This window comes from Poecile atricapillus, chromosome 2 (assembly GCF_030490865.1).
Source record: "Poecile atricapillus isolate bPoeAtr1 chromosome 2, bPoeAtr1.hap1, whole genome shotgun sequence".
NCBI classification, from domain to species: domain Eukaryota; kingdom Metazoa; phylum Chordata; class Aves; order Passeriformes; family Paridae; genus Poecile; species Poecile atricapillus.
The window spans coordinates 148663075-148683993 of record NC_081250.1 but is presented as its reverse complement, the minus strand read 5'-3'; the positions used below and the strand labels follow the sequence as shown (position 1 = coordinate 148683993).

General features: G+C 41.2%; 1 protein-coding gene across 1 annotated transcript in view; it reads left to right on the top strand.

The window, feature by feature from the left end:
- COL22A1 (collagen type XXII alpha 1 chain) overlaps positions 1 to 20919 on the top strand; it is a 239702-nt gene that overhangs the window by 89446 nt on the left and 129337 nt on the right. The window contains exons 6-12 of the mRNA XM_058833583.1: positions 3692 to 3815; positions 4657 to 4932; positions 5959 to 6039; positions 6647 to 6760; positions 7196 to 7240; positions 11272 to 11325; positions 12092 to 12127. Coding sequence (XP_058689566.1) covers positions 3692 to 3815; positions 4657 to 4932; positions 5959 to 6039; positions 6647 to 6760; positions 7196 to 7240; positions 11272 to 11325; positions 12092 to 12127 — 730 coding nt within the window. The remainder of the gene's footprint in view (positions 1 to 3691; positions 3816 to 4656; positions 4933 to 5958; positions 6040 to 6646; positions 6761 to 7195; positions 7241 to 11271; positions 11326 to 12091; positions 12128 to 20919) is intronic.

The window sequence follows — 20919 nt, the reverse complement described above, 5'->3', positions numbered from 1 at the left end:
GGAAGCAAAGAAGACAGAGGCAGAATCATCTTAATCATATTCATTGAAAGGACAAGAAGGAATGGAAACAATTTAAATCAATGAAATCTAAACACAAGCAAAACTTTCTTTAGACAAAATGATCTCAAGAGGTTCCTCACTATTTCTAACAAGGAAAAGGAGATAAAGCAGGATGGAGATGGAATGACTGGAAGCTTTTTTTGTTTCGTAGAGAGTAAAGGCCTGTAGGGAGAGCTGAGAAACACAGAAAAGACTGCAACAAGCAGAGGAGAACAAGTTGTTCACATGGCTTCTTATGGAAGAAAAAGTTGTTTTGGGAAAATTAAACAACAGCAAGTGAGATTTAGGATGGATTCCTTTTTTTTTACAACATGTAGGACAGAGAAAGGAAGAAATTACCTAGAGAGGATGTATGTATTCCATCACTGAGGTTTCTGAAGTAGAAGGGAAAAAGAGATGTGCCAGTGATGTATGAGACACATCCCCCTATAGCTTTTCCTTTCCTTTTCCTTTTTTCTTTGTTTTTTTTTTTTTTTTTTTTTCTTCTGTCATTCTAAGAGCCTCTGGTGATGTGAAGCATATTTAAATGAACTGTCTTCCTCCAGCTTGGTTTTGCAGCTCTTATGGGTTACATTTCAAATTGTCCAGCTTAGCTGTTGTGAAATTGGTCAAATTGCTCAAGTACATAAACTACACTCTTCTTCACCAAATGTAAAAACCCTATAAAATGTTGTTGCATTCAGTATCTGAAATGAGAACTGGTAATATAATTTTTTCCATATTGTTATTATAGATCTAGGATCTCATTCTTATTGCCACAGATGAAAACTCTTATTGCAAAGCAAAGCATGTGAGAATGTTCCTATATATTGAAAACCAGCAATGGTTAAAACAGTTTTCTGCCTTAATATATTTTTTTTTCCCTTTTACAAAAGTTGTGATTCACCTGACCTTGTAGTTGAGTTAATTGACTTAAAACTAACCTGCAGCACTGGGGGATTCTTTTGTCTTGGAGTTTTATAAGGGCCTTTTCTGCAATCTATCCTGTTGTCAGAATTATAGACCGAGGAGCTGGCAGAATGCTCCCTGTAGGTACCAGGCATCCAGCAAAGTTCCACAATATCGATCATCAGTTCAATTCAGCCTTGTGTGAAAGAGCAACATAAAACATTTCTGGGGACAGCAACTGCTGCTCTTGGATCCCCATGAAAAGCTGAACTTCTTGATGCAGATAATTTTTAAGTGAGGAAATAAGTTAAAACCCCTAAACAAAGTTTTTATTATTTATGCAGCAATGGAGTTCTGTAAAAGACACAGAGACCAATAACTTCAGACACAGCTTTTATCACATCTTTAAAGCAATGAGAGTGTCTTCAGATTTGCTTTTGGCATGAAACTTTTCTCTGTTGGGAACTTGCAGCTGGTTCCTCAGCAGCTTTAAAAATCATTTGAGGATGGCAGGTAATGGGTCATTATGGCTTTCTGTCAGTTTAAATCTACCTGATGGGCTGTTTGTCAGCCTTGTGTGATGAGCTGTGGCCAGACTCACTGGGATTTTTAGGTACCTTATTCCCAGTTATTTCTGTGGGTATTAAACATCTGAAAACTCTTTTTGAAGTAATCTTGCATAATGATATTCCTTGTTCCCAGCTCCCAGCTGTCCAGAACCATAAAATCATTAAGTCTGGAAAAGTCTTCTAAGATCACTGGGTCCAACTGTTGTGCTGCACTTCCATGTTCACCACTAAACCATGTTCCCAGCTGCCACATCCACACTTTTCTGTGAACATTTCCAGGGATGGCGAATCCACCACTTCCCTGGGTAGACTGTTCCAATGCTTGACCACCTTTACAGTAAAGAATTTTTTCCTAATATCTAGTTTAAAGGCAACCTTCCTTCCAGATCCTACTTCTGTTCACTTCCGGGTGTTTCTTCTGGCCCTTGTGGTAGATTTGATAACTTCCAGGCAACTGGGACCTCCCTGGTTAAAATAACTAGTACCAAAAAGTGAGGCAGCCTTGTCTGCTCTCCTAAAGGAAGGGTTTCTTAAGGGAGCCAGTGGGAGCTTGGTTCAGTTTTCTTTTGTGTTGGAAGAATCCATGGAGATTCTGTGTCCCCAGAGGGAAAATTAACTTATAATGGTGCATATCCTGCAGGGGCACTTTCTACAGCAAAAGCCACATTAATGGATAAAGCCAGTTTCTTCTGAATTTATAACTTGGCTGAAAAGGTAGGACATTCAATGCACAGATTAAAATATGATTGAATATTTTAGCATTAGGAAAGACTGTATCTCAACCTTTGCTGCAACTGCAAAACAGTGTTCTGGAAAGTTTGAGGACTTTTTGCTTTTAATACAATTAAAGGCTTCTAGTTTTATGTGCCTTGGACTGTGCCAGTTTCTGCATAGTGATGGATTATGTTAACTATTCATTAGGACAATGTTTCATAGTTTGTTCTACATTAATTGGTGCCATTATGTTTTGTTTTGTATTGAGTGCTTTTGCCTGACTGCTCGGATGTCCTGAAGCAAAGACATGATATTTATGAAGGTTTATTTGGGAAAGATGATAGGAACAGGTTGGCTGGGTCATGAAGAACAATGTTAACTCTGACTCCTCAGGTGGGAAAAGAGATGGTCTAGAGGCATTACAGGCAAAGTTTGAAAAATCATGGATGGCATAAAAGATAGAAAAAGAATAGGTTCATTGTGTTTTCCCTGATAAGAACTGAGTTAGGCCCCAAACAAAGAGGAGGAGGCTCATTATGCAATGGGCAGAAGAGGGTGATTCTTTAAGGGATGTTGTGAATGTCACAAGTTTACCTGAGTTCAAGGGGAGGATGCAGAAGTCTATATGAGATAAATCTATAACAGGTTTTGATATAGAAATCATATTTGTCTCTGAATTATACTTCTGGATTCCAAAGATCCAGAGGTACGAGAGATGTTATTTTTCCGTTCATTTATGTTCTAGGAATCTAGTAATGGCTAGTAACAAAAATAACAGTGATACTGGATTAATTATCCTTTCTGTTCCACCCTGCATCCCCATGCTGTGACAGATTTTTATGATGGATCAGAGTAAAACAGTGTGGGATTTGGTTACTTCATGTGTTTGGTTACGTGCAGGGGTTGGGGTCATGCTGAGTAAATCTCTCTCTGATATGTCTGCAATGTTCAATTTGAGAAACCTCTGTTATCCAGGGCTGCCAGCTAAGGAACATCTTGCAAAGACATGAGCTGTAGTGCCTGTTTTGGGGAATATATTATAATATTTATTACTATAATTTGGTGCATTTAGAGGGTTTTGGGTGTTCCTGGCCATTCTCAGAAGTCACAGGTTTTCAGTGCATCTGGAGCAGAACAGAATTATTTGCAGGTTTCATGAACAGAAGCATGAAGTGAAAAACAACCTTTGTAACATGATGGATACTCAACTGCAGATTTCCAATATGTTTTACCCAATTTGAGAGCTTCACTATTAGAATGATGAAAGGACACCAAAAAGACAGAACCTGGAGGGCACCAGCTCATATTCATCTTTCTTCAGGCTTCCAAATTAAGCAGATTTTTTTAGGAATTATAATGATGCTTTTTGAAAGCATTTCTGGGACATGGAGAGAGTTTTAGAAGTTCTGCTGTTCACTGCTAAGCCAAATACATTGCTCTCTTTTCCCTCCCCATGCCAGGGATGTATTTCCACAAGGTCTGCCTGATGAATATGCCTTTGTAACTACCTTCAAATTCCGGAAGTCTTCCAGGAAGGAAGACTGGTATATCTGGCAGATTATTGACAAGTATGGCATACCACAGGTAAGAGGCTCTTTTGCAGCCAGCAGGAACAGCCTTTTTTATTTTTTTTTATTTTTTTTTATTTTTTTTGTGGGGGGGGGTGTTTGTTTGGTTTGCTTTTTTTTTTAGCAAGTTTTCTTGACTTAACCTCCCACTCCCTTTTCTTGTGAACTGGTAAAAATCCTGGCTCTTCTTGCTCCATTCCCTGCTGCTTGCTGGCAACTGCCTGACTTTGGTAAAGCAAGATAGCAATTTGTAAATTAGCTCAAAGTTGTATGTCTTCAAAAACCTATTTTTGCCTTCTCTACAGCTTGCAGTACAGAGGATGGGGTGCAGGTCTCTGTTCAAAGCACCTGAAATAGTGTGGGCAGTGCCACAGCTCAGCAGACTGGTTTCATATGAGGCAGTGAGGTATTTTTCCATATCCCATGGGACAACTGAGGACATGTAATGGGAGTAAAGAGCCTGCTGGGAAGCAGTGGAGGAGTACACGGAGTTGAGGGATTCAAAGCAGGTTCAGCCTTAGGGAGGTGCCTTTGGGAGGTGCCCATGGCCTGAGCTGCCACCCAGCCATGGCAGCAAGGTGGCCTGTGCTGAAACCATGCCAAGGGTTCTACTCACAGGAGGAGGCTTTAGCTGGCCATGGGTCTACACCAAAGCCTGTGGAGCCCAATTTATTTACCAGCACAAATGTAGGTTCCCTTTCCATATCTCCCACAAAATTTTGTCCTCTCTTCTTTGCTTGGGCTTCTCACCACAGCCTGTGCCATCCCTGGCTTTGGGATGTCAGTGATGATGAAGAGCAGCCAGGAGGAAGGAGAAGGCTTTGTTCCTCAGCAAAACCCCTTCTGTTTCCTTGCAGGTCTCGATCCGGCTGGATGGAGAGAACAAAGCTGTGGAGTACAACGCTGTGGGGCTCACCAAGGACGCCGTCAGGGTGGTGTTCCGAAACGCACGAGTCACTGACCTGTTCGACCGCAACTGGCACAAAATCGCCCTCAGCATCCAGTCCAAGGCTGTGTCACTGTACATAGACTGCAAACTGGTGCAGATGCTGCCCATTGAAGACAGGGAAAACATTGATATTCAAGGAAAGACTGTGATTGGCAAACGCTTGTATGACAGTGTCCCCATTGATGTGAGTACTGCACTTGCTGATTAGAGCTGGGTAAAGGTTCAGCTTTGGGTTTGCAGCCTGTGAATGAGTGGGGTTTTGGGGGTTATGTTGTAATTGACCCTTTTCCCGAGGCAGCATTGCTGAAATGTTGCCAGTGTTACTTAGCTAAGACAGATTGACACCTTATGATGCACAGGACTTGCTGTATTTTTATGTGAGACTGTATCTCCATAGCAGGGATTAAAAATGAGAAATTTATTTCATCTTTCTGCCTAGTCACAGAATGTGCTACAGTTAGAAGCAGAGACAAAATCATACACAAATATTACCAAACTGGGTACTGAACTACACAGAAAGGTCTTTCTCCATCTGATCTTGGCATTATGAACATTTCCACATGTGAAAGAAAGAGATGGGGGAAAAAAGGAAGCTTGCAAACTCAAGAGAGTTGTGATACATTCTCCATTCCGTAGATATTAAATGACCCTTAGTACAAATGAACCAAAGTCAGGACACACAGGCTGATTGGCCAGCAGCAGTCTCACCCTGCTATAATTTATGTGTGATAGTTTGGTACTTCAGACTTTTATAATCTTTCTTAGCTGTGTGAAGTGGATGGGACATGCATATCAAATGTGTTCATAACATTTCTCACACGGGAATAAGTGGTCAGAAGATGCAAAGCACAACAGGAGGAAAACAGACCTTGTGTCTAGATGAAATTCTAGGAAGGATAGATGTGGCCAGGATATGTCTTCTCAGACAGAAATTTGGCCAGAACATGGGGATTAGCATAAAAACCTGCACCAGAATTTGAATAGGCATTTTAAGGGTCTTATTATTTCAGCTCTTGTGGCATGCTGAGACATTGGTCTGTTATTGATAGGGAGAGATAGAGATTGACTCCAGGATCCATAGAACTGCTCTGAAGTTAGCACCGTCTGTTTTTTGTTTGTGTTTGCCTACTCTGTTTGTGTCCAAGCAAAAGGACACAGGGTCTTTAATAATTCACTGTCTCTGAGACTGCTGCCTCCCTTTGTCTCCCAGTTTGATCTTCAGCGGATGGTGATTTACTGTGATTCCCGGCACGCCGAGCTGGAGACCTGCTGCGACATTCCCTCTGGACCAGTAAGCTCCTTTATGTCATTTATTCATTTTCACATGAACACTCTTCACTGCAATCTATTACACAAATCAGGGAATATGTGGCAGTGTGGGATTATAATTTTGTTTAATAGGGGTGATTGAAACCTAACTGTGTAATTGGCAGTGTAGCAGCACCAGAGGAGGACCACTGCAGAGGGATGAGTATGAGGAATTTGAAGTTTCCAAGTTCCTCTGTCCTTGTCAAACTGTCAGGGGAAACAAAACCCCAAGTGATGATAGAACAACAGAAATGCAGCATGAAATATTCAACATGTTTCCTACTGGTTTTATTTGGAAACAGCTAAAAACAGTGCCAATTGAAACTTATCTTCCTGTGCCCAACTCTCACTAGAAACTTCCACCCTCCTTTCATTCTTCTCCCTTCAGTCTTGGTTAAAGAGGTTCATTGTTCATTTGCCACATTTTCCCTTATTGCTTGGTGAATGGATTTTGTGGGGTTTCATTCCTCACGAGGTGGCATTTGGCTCTGTGTTACACAGTAGTGCCTATGGGATTTGTCTAAAGTGGGTGAAAGGGGAAACTTTCCAGCATCAAAAGCTTTATCCTGACCTTGGGTGTTTGGGTGCAGTGCCAGGTCACGGTCCTGACAGAAGCACCTCCCCTGGAAGTGAGGCCCACTGTTGGCAGTGAGCAAGTTGGACATCTCAAGATTTTCAACTGCTCCTGTCCTCCTGGACAAAAGGTGAGTGTTGAGATGAGTGTGTTTCATTTGGGATTTCTATAGAGGGAAAGGAAGTTTCCCCAAGTGTTTTCTCTTTACTTAATTCAGTGATTCTGGTCATGCTGGTAGTCCTGGTAACAACATTGAAAACAAACTGATTATTCTTACCCAGCTCAGTTATATGTATCCTTCTTCAAATAAAATAAAACAGATTCTGAAGATAAATGTGGCCACATTGAAAAAAATCTCATGGCTTTTAAAAGCAATGTGCTTGCTTTTTCTAGCTCTGCCTGGGACCTCTGAGAAATCCCTGTCACTGCTCCTCAGGGCATGTCAGCTTTATTATCTTCTCTGCTTAAACCTGAAAACATTTTTGTTGTCCTCAGTAGTTGCAAGATCTTGCTTGAATATAAAATGAGAAGATAAGTTTGATTAATCATGCCTTTTTTGTCTTAGGGGGAGAGGGGTCCACTTGGCTTTGAAGGTCCCAAAGGTCAAAAGGTCAGTAATATGTGTTAGTTCATTTGTTTAATAAAAACAGCAACAGCAAACCAATTTCAGAGTAAATTGAGGATTTGAAGATTTTGAGAAATGAGTGTCAATTTAGTATATGATTAAGTTTAGACACCTTTGGATAAGCCTGGAACTGCAGAAGTTTTTTGTAATCTTTTATCTTTATTTTACGCTTGCATTTAGGCTTCTCTCTTGCCGCTTTATGTCATTCTTAGAGTAAATGTGTTGCAAAATCCTTTCCTGCAGCTTCTAAACTGGCATCTTTGCAAGTTACTGTTATTCACCAGGTCATGCACAGCTTCCATGGTAGGTCACCTGGAAAAAGAGATGCTGCTGCCATGCTGTGCCTTGCTCAGCAGTAATATACATGCAAAGTTTAGGTAGCAGCCTTCCAGTCACACTCCAGAAAATTTCTTGGGACTAGGGGTAAAGGATCAGTCACAATTTGTTATCCTTGGTAAGACTGTCTGAGTCAAGATGTTAAATAGAGGCCACTTCCCTCAGTACTCTTCTTCCTAGGTAAAAGGGTAGGAGAGTGGTTGTGATATCTGCTTCAAGTTTCACAGTGCAGTCTTTATATTACCCTGCCTGTTGTGCAAGTCTCTTTGATATACACGTGTGCATTCAGCATAAGCACATCTTCCTTCTGTGCCTGGTTACAGATAGAGCCATCAGGCAATAGACTCAAAGGGAGCACTTGTACAGGAAGAAAACAGAGTCACAACATTGCTGGAGAGGTGAAAGCTGGTGATGGTGGTTCCTAGTTTTACTATCTGTGGAAAGATGTTTGGGAAAAAAAGTTGTATTCAAAACTATTTCCATCTGAATCACTTCTGCAAACTGAATCACTGAATTTATACCTATTTGCTGAATAACCCACTAAAAGTCACTCAGTTATTATGAAAGACTGTGGGAGGGGAAAGGAAAAATCTCTGGGTCTTGGAAGGTCAAACATCTTCAGAGATGTGCTGTCTTTTGGCAAAGCTTGGTCTGCTGTCTGTAGGGAGTTTTGGAGATAAGAATATGCCTTTTGGAGGCTGGGATGAAAGAACATGGGCTCATTACTGCTCAAATGTGCCTGTGCAGAAACAGGTTTGTTATGCTACCATGTATACATAAATAAGAGTTTTCCATTTTAATCTGTGACAGCTTTAATAGTGGTGGGCTATTTTAAGGAACGGCAAAGCCATGACTGTTGTGAGGAGGCTGCAGAAAAGACAATGATGATAATGATAAACGGGCCCTGCAGCAAGATCCCATTGTCTTGCCCTGCATTGCCAAGGTCTGTGTGCTGGTGAGGGTGTCTCAGTGTGTCACATGGGCCAGTCCTGGGTGCAGGACACACTGGTGGAATACAGAGGAGTGTGTCTACCAGCACAGCATCAGCAGATTTTCTGGAACATACCCCAAAAGGACTGCCCCACTCCTGCAGGTGACTTTTCCCTGGCTGTAGTGGTTTGAGACTTGTACACAGACAAGGCAGGACTGTGTCACAGTTTCAAGGACCTGGGGATGATGCTATTTAAATATGGGATCTGACAACAATTTAGTATAAATGTGATGATTTGAGACAAATTATTTAGCTTCTCTATCTGCTAAATAATGTGAGTAGTAAATTTTTTTCCCAGCTTGCAAAGATGTTGTGATTCAGTAATGTATACCACTCCTGACAGCAGATCTTGCATTACTATTGCCAAGGAGCAGCTTGTCACAGTCCTTGCTCTGTGTTCAAGAATGAATTTTAGCTCTCCTCCTCTCCCTCTGAAACATTACTGAGCTACCCAGGCTAAAATCCTGGCCTTGACAAGGATCTCAATGCTTATTTTCAGCTTCCCAACACTACCACCTGGTATTTATTAAAGAAAGATGAAGATAATGTGATTCTGATATTCTCTAAGCTTTCAAAGGCAGGGAGAAACAGGAGAGCTTGCAGATATCAAAAATGTGAAAAAAATTCTGGGAGATAAGCACCTCTGCCTCAATCACCCATGCTGCCAAAGTGAGGGTAATGCATGGAGACACAGTTGATGTGTTTTGGAATGAGATATGGTGAAGGATAGTATTGGGAAACAGCTAGGCAGGAAATAGCTGTGGCAGAACTGGCTAATATGTCTGAAGCTGGGTCCTATTGATAAATTTTGGATGCTAATGACAACCCAGTCTGATTTATTTTCCTTCCACAGTCCCTCTGCAGGCTGTGCTGTTTGCAGGCAGCCAGGATGGCTGGTTGGGGCACTGGGCTGATGATCAACAGGCTTCTTCTCTCTTCCAGCACTGCTATTGATCCAAGTGTAGAGAAAATCCTGTCTCTGTGAGATGTGTTTTTGTCCACAAAGCATTTAATTCTTTCTTTAATTCTTTAATTCTTACCTGCCATTGTGAAGTTTGTGAAGTCCAGTGTATTAGACAAGCTCTAGCAGGATGTATCTTTTCCTTCAAATTAGAAAGGCTTTGTATTTTCAGTGACTTAAAAGAGATGGTAGCATAAATTTTTTTTATGAATTTTACCACAGCCTTATTAATTGAACGTGACATAATTTTTGCATATATGCTACTTGCTCTGTGAATTTTCTGTCTTTAGGGAAAAAAAAAAAAAAAAAAAAAGCATGCTAAAGAAAGAAACTTCCATATTTTCTGTACTTTCAAAAGCATTTCTTCAGCTGGGGAAAAGAAAGCACCATCCTGGTAAATATTTTCAGTTCCTGGTGCTGCTAGGAACATTTTTTTGAGGGGGCATAGGTCAGGATAAATTGGATAGAGATACAAAATTAAATCCTGCTGTGGTCCATGTGGGTAGATGTGGGGAGAGCAGGGGTCATCAGACTTATTGATGCTGGTATTGGAGGCTCCTGCTCCAGGTCTGAGACTTTTGCAGCTTGATGTTAAGTCTGTACTGAAGTCCACAGTGCCTGATTTCCCTACTAGCAAAAGACGATGGGAGGCACAAATAGGTGAGCACATTGTAAGTGAGAGGTGGGAAGCTCAGCACAGCACATTTTTGGTTTGTACATTTTGGGTGAGGATCAGGAAGGAGCTAGGCAGAGTGGTGTGGACAGAGCCCTCTGCTCCCCAGCAGCTCCCAGTGCTAGAGGAATTGAAGGAACTGGTGGCAACACAGCACATAGCCTTAAACTAGTCCAAGCAGTGCATATATCCTCTCGTTTTGAGACTGCAATGCAGTGTGTGAAAATAATTTATGGGAATTTTTTCTGCACTTGCTGGATTTGGCAACACTTTTAATTCTGTATCTGATAAATATTTATGAAATTTTGGATCTTTGATTCTTTATCTCTTTTACCCCTGTCCTTTCTAGGAGAAAAGTGAAGAAAAAGTTTTCCTTTGTTTTTGATTGACCATTTTTCCCCTCTATGTATGTCCTTCTCCAGTTTTAATTTTTCTGACCATTATAAATTGTATCTTTATAATTGTCTCTTTTCTGTGTTATTTTCCCTCTCTCCCACTGGAACAAGCAGGAAGCATGACTGTGTGTGCTACAAAATTGTGGGAGGGAAGAGAAAGGTTAACTGATACTGAACATTTAGTGTGACTGAAAACAAGGGGTTTGGATTGCAAAAAGAAACAAAAAAAACCCAACTAACCAAACAAAAAAAAAAAGAAAACCCTTTAAAATCCTAACAAATCTTTAGATTATTTTTTGCATATTTTAAGCATGCACAGTCTAGGTCTTCTGCAAAGCACCATTCCAAGTATGTCCTCTCTTAATAAAAAATAAGGGCTTTTGAAGTACTTCACAGGAGAAAACTCTCTGCCTTGCCAAAGGCTTCTACCTGTATTTTCATATGAAAATAGAATAGAAAATCAATCTGAAATCTTGGATGTTCAAGACATGCAACTAGGTACACCCAGTCCTTAGGGCAGGAGCTGAAATCTTGGCTGTAGAGACTGGTGGAAACAAAAGTGTCCATAATTTCAGTCAAACCCTTGTTGCATCACTTTCCTTCTATGTCAAAGAAATTAATTAATTAACTGTGTGATATTAACACATTTTCCATTTCAAGGGAGAAAGAGGCATCCCAGGACTTCCTGGACTCCGAGGAGAAAAAGGAGAGTCAGTAAGTAAGAAATACCCAATGATTTTGCTAAAGGAGATGAAAATGTAAGTAGTTGTTTCCTCCTTTATGGTGCAAACCTGCTCACAGCATTGTGTGCCCAGGTCAAAGCTGTTCCCTCTGCTGGACCTGAATCCCAGGAGGAACCTGGCACTCGCTGGCACTCACTTGGAGAGGGGCAAATGGAAGTTTTGTCCCTGGGTACAAAACTGATAACTGACTTAATATTGATCTTCTACTTCAATATGTCATTTGGATGCACTTGATTACCACAGCTGCAGGTCTGCTGGGGGACAGTATGAGGCAAATGAACACAAAGAAGATGCAAATCTCTCTTGACTTTTTACATTCGATGACCAAGACACAGCCTTCCCCAGCTGTAATTAATGCAAATGCCAGGCTGAGTTTTTAGGCAAGAAAATCTTTAACCCTATGTAAAATTCATTCCAGTAAGCGTTGTTGGCAACTGTGCTTTTGGAATGCAACATCATGCTCTTCCATGAATAAAAAATAAGATGTTTTTTCTGGCTGCAGTAGGAGAATTTGGGATAAGTTTTCATTTTAATTTGTCACTGAATTATTATCAAGGAATTATGCCCAACGAAAATTGCTTTCCTTATAGTAGTTGTGAAGTGACTTGGATGTCTATACATAAAGAGAGATAGATCTTTGATGCATAACAAGGAAAACATAAAATATGTATTTGCAGTGTTGTTCAATGTCCTTGTTTTCAAATGTACATCTTCCCCTCTTTTTTTTTTATTTCTAGGGCAAAGCCTATGGCATAGGAGAAAAAGGAGAAAAGGTAAGATCTAATCCTTCACTGGTCCAACAAATGAGTTGCTTGCTGTTGCCTGCTGCAGTTCAGAGGTTGCTTTCGGTGTGCATAGGATACAAAAAATGTGGCAATGTGGCACAGTTGGATCTTTGTGGAGAACCTTTATTCCTCCTTCTGCAGACAAGCTTTTGAGTGTTCATTGCTTTTTCTCCTTCATGTTCTTTGAATTTCTTTGTGCATTGGCCATAGCAAATCTGATCAAATTGAAATCATAATCTTTGCTTTGTGTAAGCAGCAGTGAGTTTGTGGAGGATAATGCACTAAAGAAATTGGCCGGAAGGATGAAAAACAGAAGGAAAGCATAATTTTGAGTTTATTGAAATTTTCAGCAGGATTAAATTTGGCTTATGAGAAATCTGTCATAATCTTTCTTCCAATTGGATCTTCTCATTAATAAACTGAATGAAAAAAGCTGGAATGCTTTTTTACTTCAAATATTAGGCAGGACAGAGTAATAAGACTCGGAAGTCAAAACTGAGGATATGGAATAACCACTGAAAATTTCTTTGTTATCTCTCTTGGAAAACTCTCTCAATGGTGATCAACACTGGGAAACAAGCAGCAGGACTGGATTAATTTGCATTTAGAAAGATGGTGATTTCGGGGCAATTCTGGCTACAAACTTTCCATTCTGCACAAAAAATGAGACTCGATGCCTGTACTTCAGAAGAGAATTAGCTCTTTCTGTCTGTAGCTCCATATCACACCTGGTTGAGGGTGTTTTCCTTATTATCAAAATGAAATTTCAGGTTGCAAGGAAAAATGGAAAAAGATTGTCATGATAGGAGATGAACATTTTAAGGAAGAAGTCATGGTTCATATTGAAAATGAGATTAAGAATCTGTTGAGATGTGTTTCAGGGAATCTGTAACTACTCAATTGCTCAGAGAATTTCAAACAATATTGGATTGTGATCGTAAAGGAAGAATGCTGCACTAGAGAGAACATGGCATTTATGCCCATTGCAGCTTCTCATTTGCTCTTTCTATGGTTATGATATATTGATTGTATATAGTGGTAATTCATCACGTGAAATTACAATCGAAATGTCAGTTGCTCATGGCAGGAAATATTATTGAGCCAGGCTAGAGACATGGGGGCCGTAAAGAACACATTTCTGCATTCATTTTCCTGCAGTCATCCCACTGACATACACTATTTAGCCTTTGAGACTCAGGATTCAGCCTTTGGAAACCAGCTTGTGTTTGGCAGGTGGTGAGAGCCAACAGTGTGGTGGGAAACATGATCTTTATGGTATTAGTTGTGCTGTAGTTGAAGTTGTTTTCTTATGTTTTGAACTCTGCAGAAAAAATGTCAGAAAATATCATTCCATCTCTATTATTTTCATGCACAGACAAACAGGTTTGCAGGTCTGGAGATGGAAGAGTAGAGAGATGTCATAGCACGTGCAGAACTTCTTCAGCTGGATTAGCCAAACAGCATTGAGTGCCCAAACAAATGTGTAGGCTTGGAGGATGATGAGTTTATGGTCAGCTTGTTGTGTTTATTTGGTACCTCTGCCACCTGAGGCAGCTTGTTCTTATCTGTGGAGGGAGGGTTTATGGAACCCAGGGTGTTTGTTCCCCATGTGCACCCAATGGCTCAGTGTCAGTGCTGTTGCTGATGCAAAGATTTATCAGCTATATGTTGCAGGCTTGATTAAAAAGAGAGCCTTGGGTTATAGAAGCATAAAGTCATAGACTATCTCAAGTTGGAAGGAATCCATATAGATCATCTAATTCAATTCCCTGCTCCTTCCAGGACTACTTAAACTAAACTGTATAACTAAGAGCACAATCCAGATGCTTCTTGAGCTCTGACAGGCTTGGGACTTTGACCAAGTCCCTGCACAGTCTGTTCCAGTGCCCAAGAAGTAGCCAGAACCACGGGGAGCAGGGCTGCAATGCCAGTTACCATCAAAGTAGAAAAACCTATGAAATTAAAACCTTCCCAGTGAGGAGAACACTTGGAAGGAGAGGATTCATGTGTCTCCTTTATTTGCCTGCTGCGCTGCAATGGCTGCATGAAAAGGAATACTTTTTTCCCACTTTGACTGTGACAGCTTTGTTACCTTGATTTTTATGGGTATGAGCCAGTGCTGGAAAGCTGGATCAGAGATGCTGGACTTTACTAACAGCTGCCATCTGTGTGGTTGTTGCTGTGCATGTGCTGTGGCATCCTTTAAAAGGACGAGGCTCACATCCTAAATGTGGATGGAAAAAACTGGTCTCACCTTTGAAAAGACTGAGATGACAAGATTAAAATCACCCCCTTATTGTAGTCTTGCTCTCCAGCTGTGCCAGTTCCAAACACCTGTCAGGCCACACTGTTGCCAAGTACTGTTTGTAGGGCATTTATGTGAGGTCTGAGGCATTTGTCAGAGGGAAAATCCTGTGCTTCTCCAGAAGCACAGGAGAGGTACTGGCCTTGCTTCTCCAGGTCATCACCCTGGTTATATCACTAAGTTAAAGCCAAAAGGATGCTTGTATTAGCATATATAACATGTCAAGCACATCATTAGTGGTAAACCCCAAGATAATAGCAGCTAAAAACCTAATTCATGTTGGCATGAGGACTAGTGTGACTTTTAAACCCAGGAAACTCATGTGATGGTTCAAGCAGCAGCCTGGCATGTTCTGCCAGGCCTAAATAGCTCAGAATGACTGAGGATGATTTTTATGTACAGAAACATGCATATGAAGCCAAGTTATTGTGCACAGATATAAAAAAAGAAAACACCATAATGCATCTACAGGTGCCTTTGTAAACCACTCTCAAGTGGATTTCCTGGAGAGGTGTGATTCACCTATTGCTGCTCTGTATTGGATCTTAAATTTCCATTGTTGACTGGCCTCTTTCAGCCCTTGGAGTTCTTAATCCCTTTGACATTAGATGTAGTCTGTCATATTTCTGCTCATAAATCTGTGTCCATTTACTGTGTGTTCATTCACTTTTGCAAGCGCTTCTGTTGTTGAACTGGTTATTATACGTGGGTAAGTATCCAATTCTGTAACATCATCACCATGAAAGGGAATGCTTTAGCTTTATTCTGGAGGTTATTCAAGTGGCTGTCTGCTAAACCAGATGGCCTGATCCTGGAAGGGTTGTAACTCATCTTCAAATCTCTATTGATTCAAGAGGAGCAGGGGCAGAAGAGGAGTGAGGGCAGCAGGAGCAGCTGGAGAGCATTTTTGAGGATGATTCAGGCAAAACGGGGTTTCAGTAACTCGATCAAAGTCAGAGAACTCATGTCTGACAAGGGAGGCTCTGTAGAGCATGAGGTCTGCATTCCTGGGGCACAGCCATCCACATCATGAGCCAGCCCTCCATGTAAAATTTAACTGGGAGACTTTCAAAACCTTATGCCTTTGTCTTGCAAAGTACTGAGCGTTATGCACTGGTGCTGAGACAACTGTCCAGCACCCCAAAGGCCAAGAGCAGTGAAAAGGCTCTGCAGGAAGGAAGGTGCTTTACACAGGAAATGGGATGACTTTAGGGGGAATAAGATGCAAATCTGTCAAATTTTGAGTAGTATGGAGATATTAGTGGGAAATTATTTTTTACTCTTTCTTCTGTTGCAAAACTGAAGGGGAAGAAAACCAAGCTACCTGAAAGTGAGTTTAAAATTAACAAAATGAAGTTGCTTTTCATCCAGCAGGTATTGAAACACCTCTTTGCAGACTCTTCTGGTGGTTACAATTTTGTGTGCTTGAAACAGTGCATATGAGTTAGAGAGAGACATCTGTAAACCTCTAGAGGGTACAAAGACATTCTCTGCTTCAAGATGTCAGTGGAGCTCTGCAAACTGTGATTTGTGACAGAAGGGCAGAAGGTTTGCGGTCTGCCATGAGGAAAACTGAGGCAGATGGGCCAGGAGCTCACTGCACCTTTGTCTTGACTGCTGGTAGCTGTTCTTAGACTTTTGTACAACCCTTGAATATTTCCAACACCTTCACTGCCCAGAAAGGGACAGAAATTTCCATAGTTTGTTCAGGGTTTAGGCTAACACTATTCACATGTGTTGAAGAAGAGTAGGAACCATGAAAAAAGGTGTCATGAAACAAACGGATCAAGTGATCACTACCATGATATTTTTCCACAGGAAACAAATTAGTCATAGGGAAAAAGTCTAACCATGAGCACCCATCTTTTGCAGAGATGGTGGATGAAGGTTTCATTATGTTTTGCACTGGGACTTCCCTCACTAATAAGTTTTCAAGAGTACCCAAGATTTCCTTTTGTGCTTTATCTGTTTCCCTTCACGCTAATAATCACACAGGCAGCAATGAATATGAGAAACAACTTTAGTAGATTAAGTCAATATTCTCCTAGCAATTTTTTTTTTCATGGTAATGACTCTGATAAAAATGCAGAAGGATTATTATAGTATTTCTAAGGAGAATAAAATCTCTGAAGTGGCTTGGCTTATTAGAGATGCAGTGACTGCAAGGCCAAGCATAGAAAAGAAAAGCAGGCAGATAGTTCAGGCTCCAGGCTAGACTGTGGGACATCCAGCCTTGGAACTTGGCTCTAATGACCTTGAGCAAAGCAGCTAGTCTTTGTTCCCCTAGAATTAAGCTGAAGAGCCTCCTTCCCTCCAGGCCTGTGTATCTTGTCTACTAGATCCTTCAAACAAAGGCTTGGCTTCCCCTTCCCTTCTCTTCCAAATTGGAGTTATTGCCATTTTTAGGGCATCTGGAAAAGCTGTGGAAATCTGCTCTGTTAGATACAGTGTCCCCACACAGAGCCCTCTGCTCTGTCTGCCCCGAGGCAGCTGAATATACAAAAGGCCTGACCTGAAAGCCCTGATGCATTTTTACCCCTGTGCTGTGCTGTCAGCAGGACTTACCAAATTAGCACAAGCACTGTGCCTTTAGATCAGGGCTGGCCAGCATCCAGCAACTTGGGACACAAGAAAAAGTGCCACAAAAAGTGCTACAGGCATCTCTGGAGTCTGGTGTTGGAGGCTGGTTCGATGGAGAAAGAGAGCTTCATCTGTGTATTTCTGAGGGATGCATTTTGGGACCAGGAGGATGGTGTGTGTGATTTGCTAGCAGGTAAGGCTCAGGCTGGCAGTGCTTTAAACCCAAGGGCCAGAGGTGAAAGCTTGAAAACAACAGCTTCAGTACAGAGGGGGAGCAACCAACTTGAACATCTAACAGCAGGATGTGTTCTCTCAGCTCTTCAGTGATGTGGGGCCTAAGCTTACATGAACCAAGAAATAGTCCTTATTCCTGCAACTTCCAAATAAAACTAATTATCATTTCAAGAGATATGTGTGTTCTTTCATTGCTGGAATGGTGAGCCCAGTGCAGGGAAGATGCTCCAGTGAGGTTACAGACCTTGCTTGGGCTGCCGTGGTGTTCAGGTAGTGTCACCAAGTCCCTTATCTCACAAATGCCACCCAGTTTACCCCAGACTGGTGAGCTGGAGGGTTTCTCCAGAGAGGCTAAGGCAGAAGAAGGCAGCAGAAGCCTTGGTGCATCAGCATCCCTGCTGGCTCCTTCAGTGAGCACATCTTGACAGTAACAAAATGGGAAAACATCTCCAAGTTTAGAGATAACAGTTGAAATTTGAAGACAAAACAAAACCCCAATGCCCTGTCACTGATGTTCCCTGGGGACAAGTGACTATGGAAATGTTGCTACCTCAGGGTTGTATGCTCAGGTCTTCTTATTTTATTGCAGAATAAAAGCTACTATGACTAAAACTGACCTGGTAATTCAAAGTGAAAGTACAATCTGCAGGGTTTTTATATATAAATGTTTTGGGTTTGTTTTTGGTATGGTTTTTTTTTTTTTTGGTCTGGAACAAGTCTTTGGCTCAGGAACTATTCTTAGCTACCGAGAGCTGGTTAAAAGCACTTAACCTTTATGTCCAGCACTTAAACATCTGTATAATAATACCTCATTCAGGCTGTCATGAGTTGTTCATATATGTGATTTATTCTCAGAATCCTCATATTAAAAAGTAAGTTCTAGAAATGTTACTATCTGCCTATCTGCCTTACTCAGTATGTTCTGAATCCTCTTGTATATGTGGCCAATTTTGGTCTGCATGCTGAGTATTTTTGTGTCCCCTTAACTGTAGTTAAAGCACATTCTGCAGAGCTAAATAACCATGGTTTGATGGAGTTCTTTTTCTCAACCATAATTAGAGGGTTTTAGATAAATTCTGTGGGTTTCTGTGACCCAGAATAACAGCTGCAGATTGCATTAAACAACTCAAAGTCAGCTCACATACTTATTGTGATGGTGACAGCTTAATTCTCAACAGTGTAAGAGTGTTAGTAACTTGGTTCCTTTTTTTTTTTTTCCCCTTACATAAACTTAGAAAACATGTATTTCTTTTCAGCACTGCCCCTTGGCTGGCAGGTACAGTACTGGTATGCAATGACATCTACTGGCAGCCAGAAGTTTGCAAAGTCTCCAGCACTTGTTTCTTTAAAGGATTTCTCTGCCAAGATCCACTGGCAGTGAGGAAAGGAAGCATGCGAGAGAGATTTGTTTCTTCTGAAAATAAATTCGAATGGGGGGGGGGGGGTGGGAAAATAACACATTATCTTGACTCTGTAACTGATAAATCTTGTTGGAATGTGGGATGCTCCTGAGAGTGATATTGTAGTGGATAGGTATGGATTGTCTGCCTGTTAGGTGGGAAATAAACCAGCTTTCCCAGCAGTTTGGAGCACACCCTCTGACGTGCAGCTCCTCACCTAACAAATCACAGAGAGCTGAAGCATTACACAAAGTTGCTATCACTGGCCCATCAAAGGAATCTTAAGCATTGCCTGCCTTTCTCCCTGCTGGTTGATCTCTCTAGTTAAGCAGATGGGTTTTCCACTTTTCACTGATGAAAGCTGTTGCTGTTCTTGGTTTTGTGATGGCTCAGCAGGTGCAGATACCTTGGTCATGGTCTCCCTAAAGGGGCAGGTAAGGGCAGCTGAGACAGGGCAGCACTGGATTTTATGCTGTTCTTAACTTGCTCAAGTGCAACTCTGGACACCTTTAATTTCCTGTTCTGGGTCTCTCACCCTTTTTCTTAAGCACTACCTCAAGATTTTGTGTCTCCCAAAGCCCACAAGGCCTTCTGTCCCTGACATTGACAGGAAGATGGTGTTTTGGGTCTCAGACCCTGCTGAGTAATAAATGTACACATAGTACTAAGTGCCAAATGAGGCAAATGTGAGGTTTTTCTCATGACAGAAGTTTGCTTTTCTGCTGAAGCAGTGTGTGGAGCCTTAGTGGTTGTTATTTCAAGGATATCTGATACATTTGGAATTGGGAGTAGGTCTGGGTCTCTGGAGACTGTTCTTTTTGCTGTCCTTGTCACTGGCTCTAAAGAAGTTCTTGACCAGAGCTTTTCCCCTTTACGTACCTCAGTGTCCAAGTAAAATGGGAAGAAGGATCATGACCTTTGTCATAACCTCTGAGGTGAAAAATTCCTAGGGAGCAGCACCACTTAATAAATAAATAAATAGCATAAAATCATAGAATAGTTTGGGCTGGAAGGGACTTTAAAGATCATCTAGTTCCAACCCCTCTGTCTGGCTGGATCAGAGATTTATAGCTTTGGCAATGACTTGACTGAGCAGCCTCAGGTGTGTTTGGCAATGAACAGCAGTGCATCACTGCAAGTTATAAGTAGGTGGTGATAAGACTTTAGGCAGATGTTCTCTTCAGTCTGGGACATTTAAAGAGAGGTGTGGAGAGATGTTGCTCTTGCAAAGAGCCATGAGAAGAATGATCAGTGATTTGGCTAATTTATGCATCAGGGAGAGATTTAAAAAGAAGGAACTCCTCAAACAGGAGAGGAATCATGGAGTAGACGATAGAGTTAATCCTGAGGAAAAGCTTTGTACATATTTCAGGGAGGCACCAGAAGGTAGACCAAGAGGTGAATGTGGAATATCAGTAGCAGAATATGGTTAAGAGCACTTCAACACCAGAGTTTGGAGTACTCTGACACATTTCTCCTCTGCCCTAATGAGCTCTTCTTGGAGCTACTGAAATTGTTGAGGGGTGTGTGAGATCTGAAGCATCAGAAACTTCCCAGAAGCAGAGCAAATGGAATTTATAGATTATTCTTGCAAGAAAAAGTATCAACCAATCATCAACAAGACCAGAACCTTTTTCTGTGTACTTTTTATAGATGTAAGGACTTTAATTCATCAATGCCATGATACATGACTGGAACATTTTTCTGTTTAAATGAACACTTCCCTCTGGTACTTGGCAAGCTGTTTGTCTGGTCCTGAGTAATGTCAGGTGCTGGCAAGGAGCATCAATTTGTGCTTCAAGGCAAAGAAGTTTATGGAGCAAAGTTATGTTTTTCATATTTTAAGGTTTCTAAGATATGGGTCTTTAATTGAAGACCTTCTTGCCCCAACCATGCAAATGAGAAAAAATGAACTTTTGGGATCTATTAGTCCTACTGCTCTAAGAGGCAGATAATCTATTAGTCCTACTTCTGCAAACCCAACACATTGTAGTCTAGTATATTTGCAGCCTCATGCAGTGGGATTATAGTACTGATTGTTTCCAATTATATTTTACCTCCTATTCATTATGTTCAATCCTAAATGGCTCTGCAAAGTCTTGACTATTTCTTAATTTGGATATTTTGACAATTGGTAGAGCGACTCCAGCTGTTGAACAGGAATATTTCAAATGAAAGAGCTCCCTCTTGTACTCCCCTGTGCTCTCTGCTGCAGAAGTGCTTTTTTTGGTTACATTCTCCACTGATCAGCCTGGGTTGGA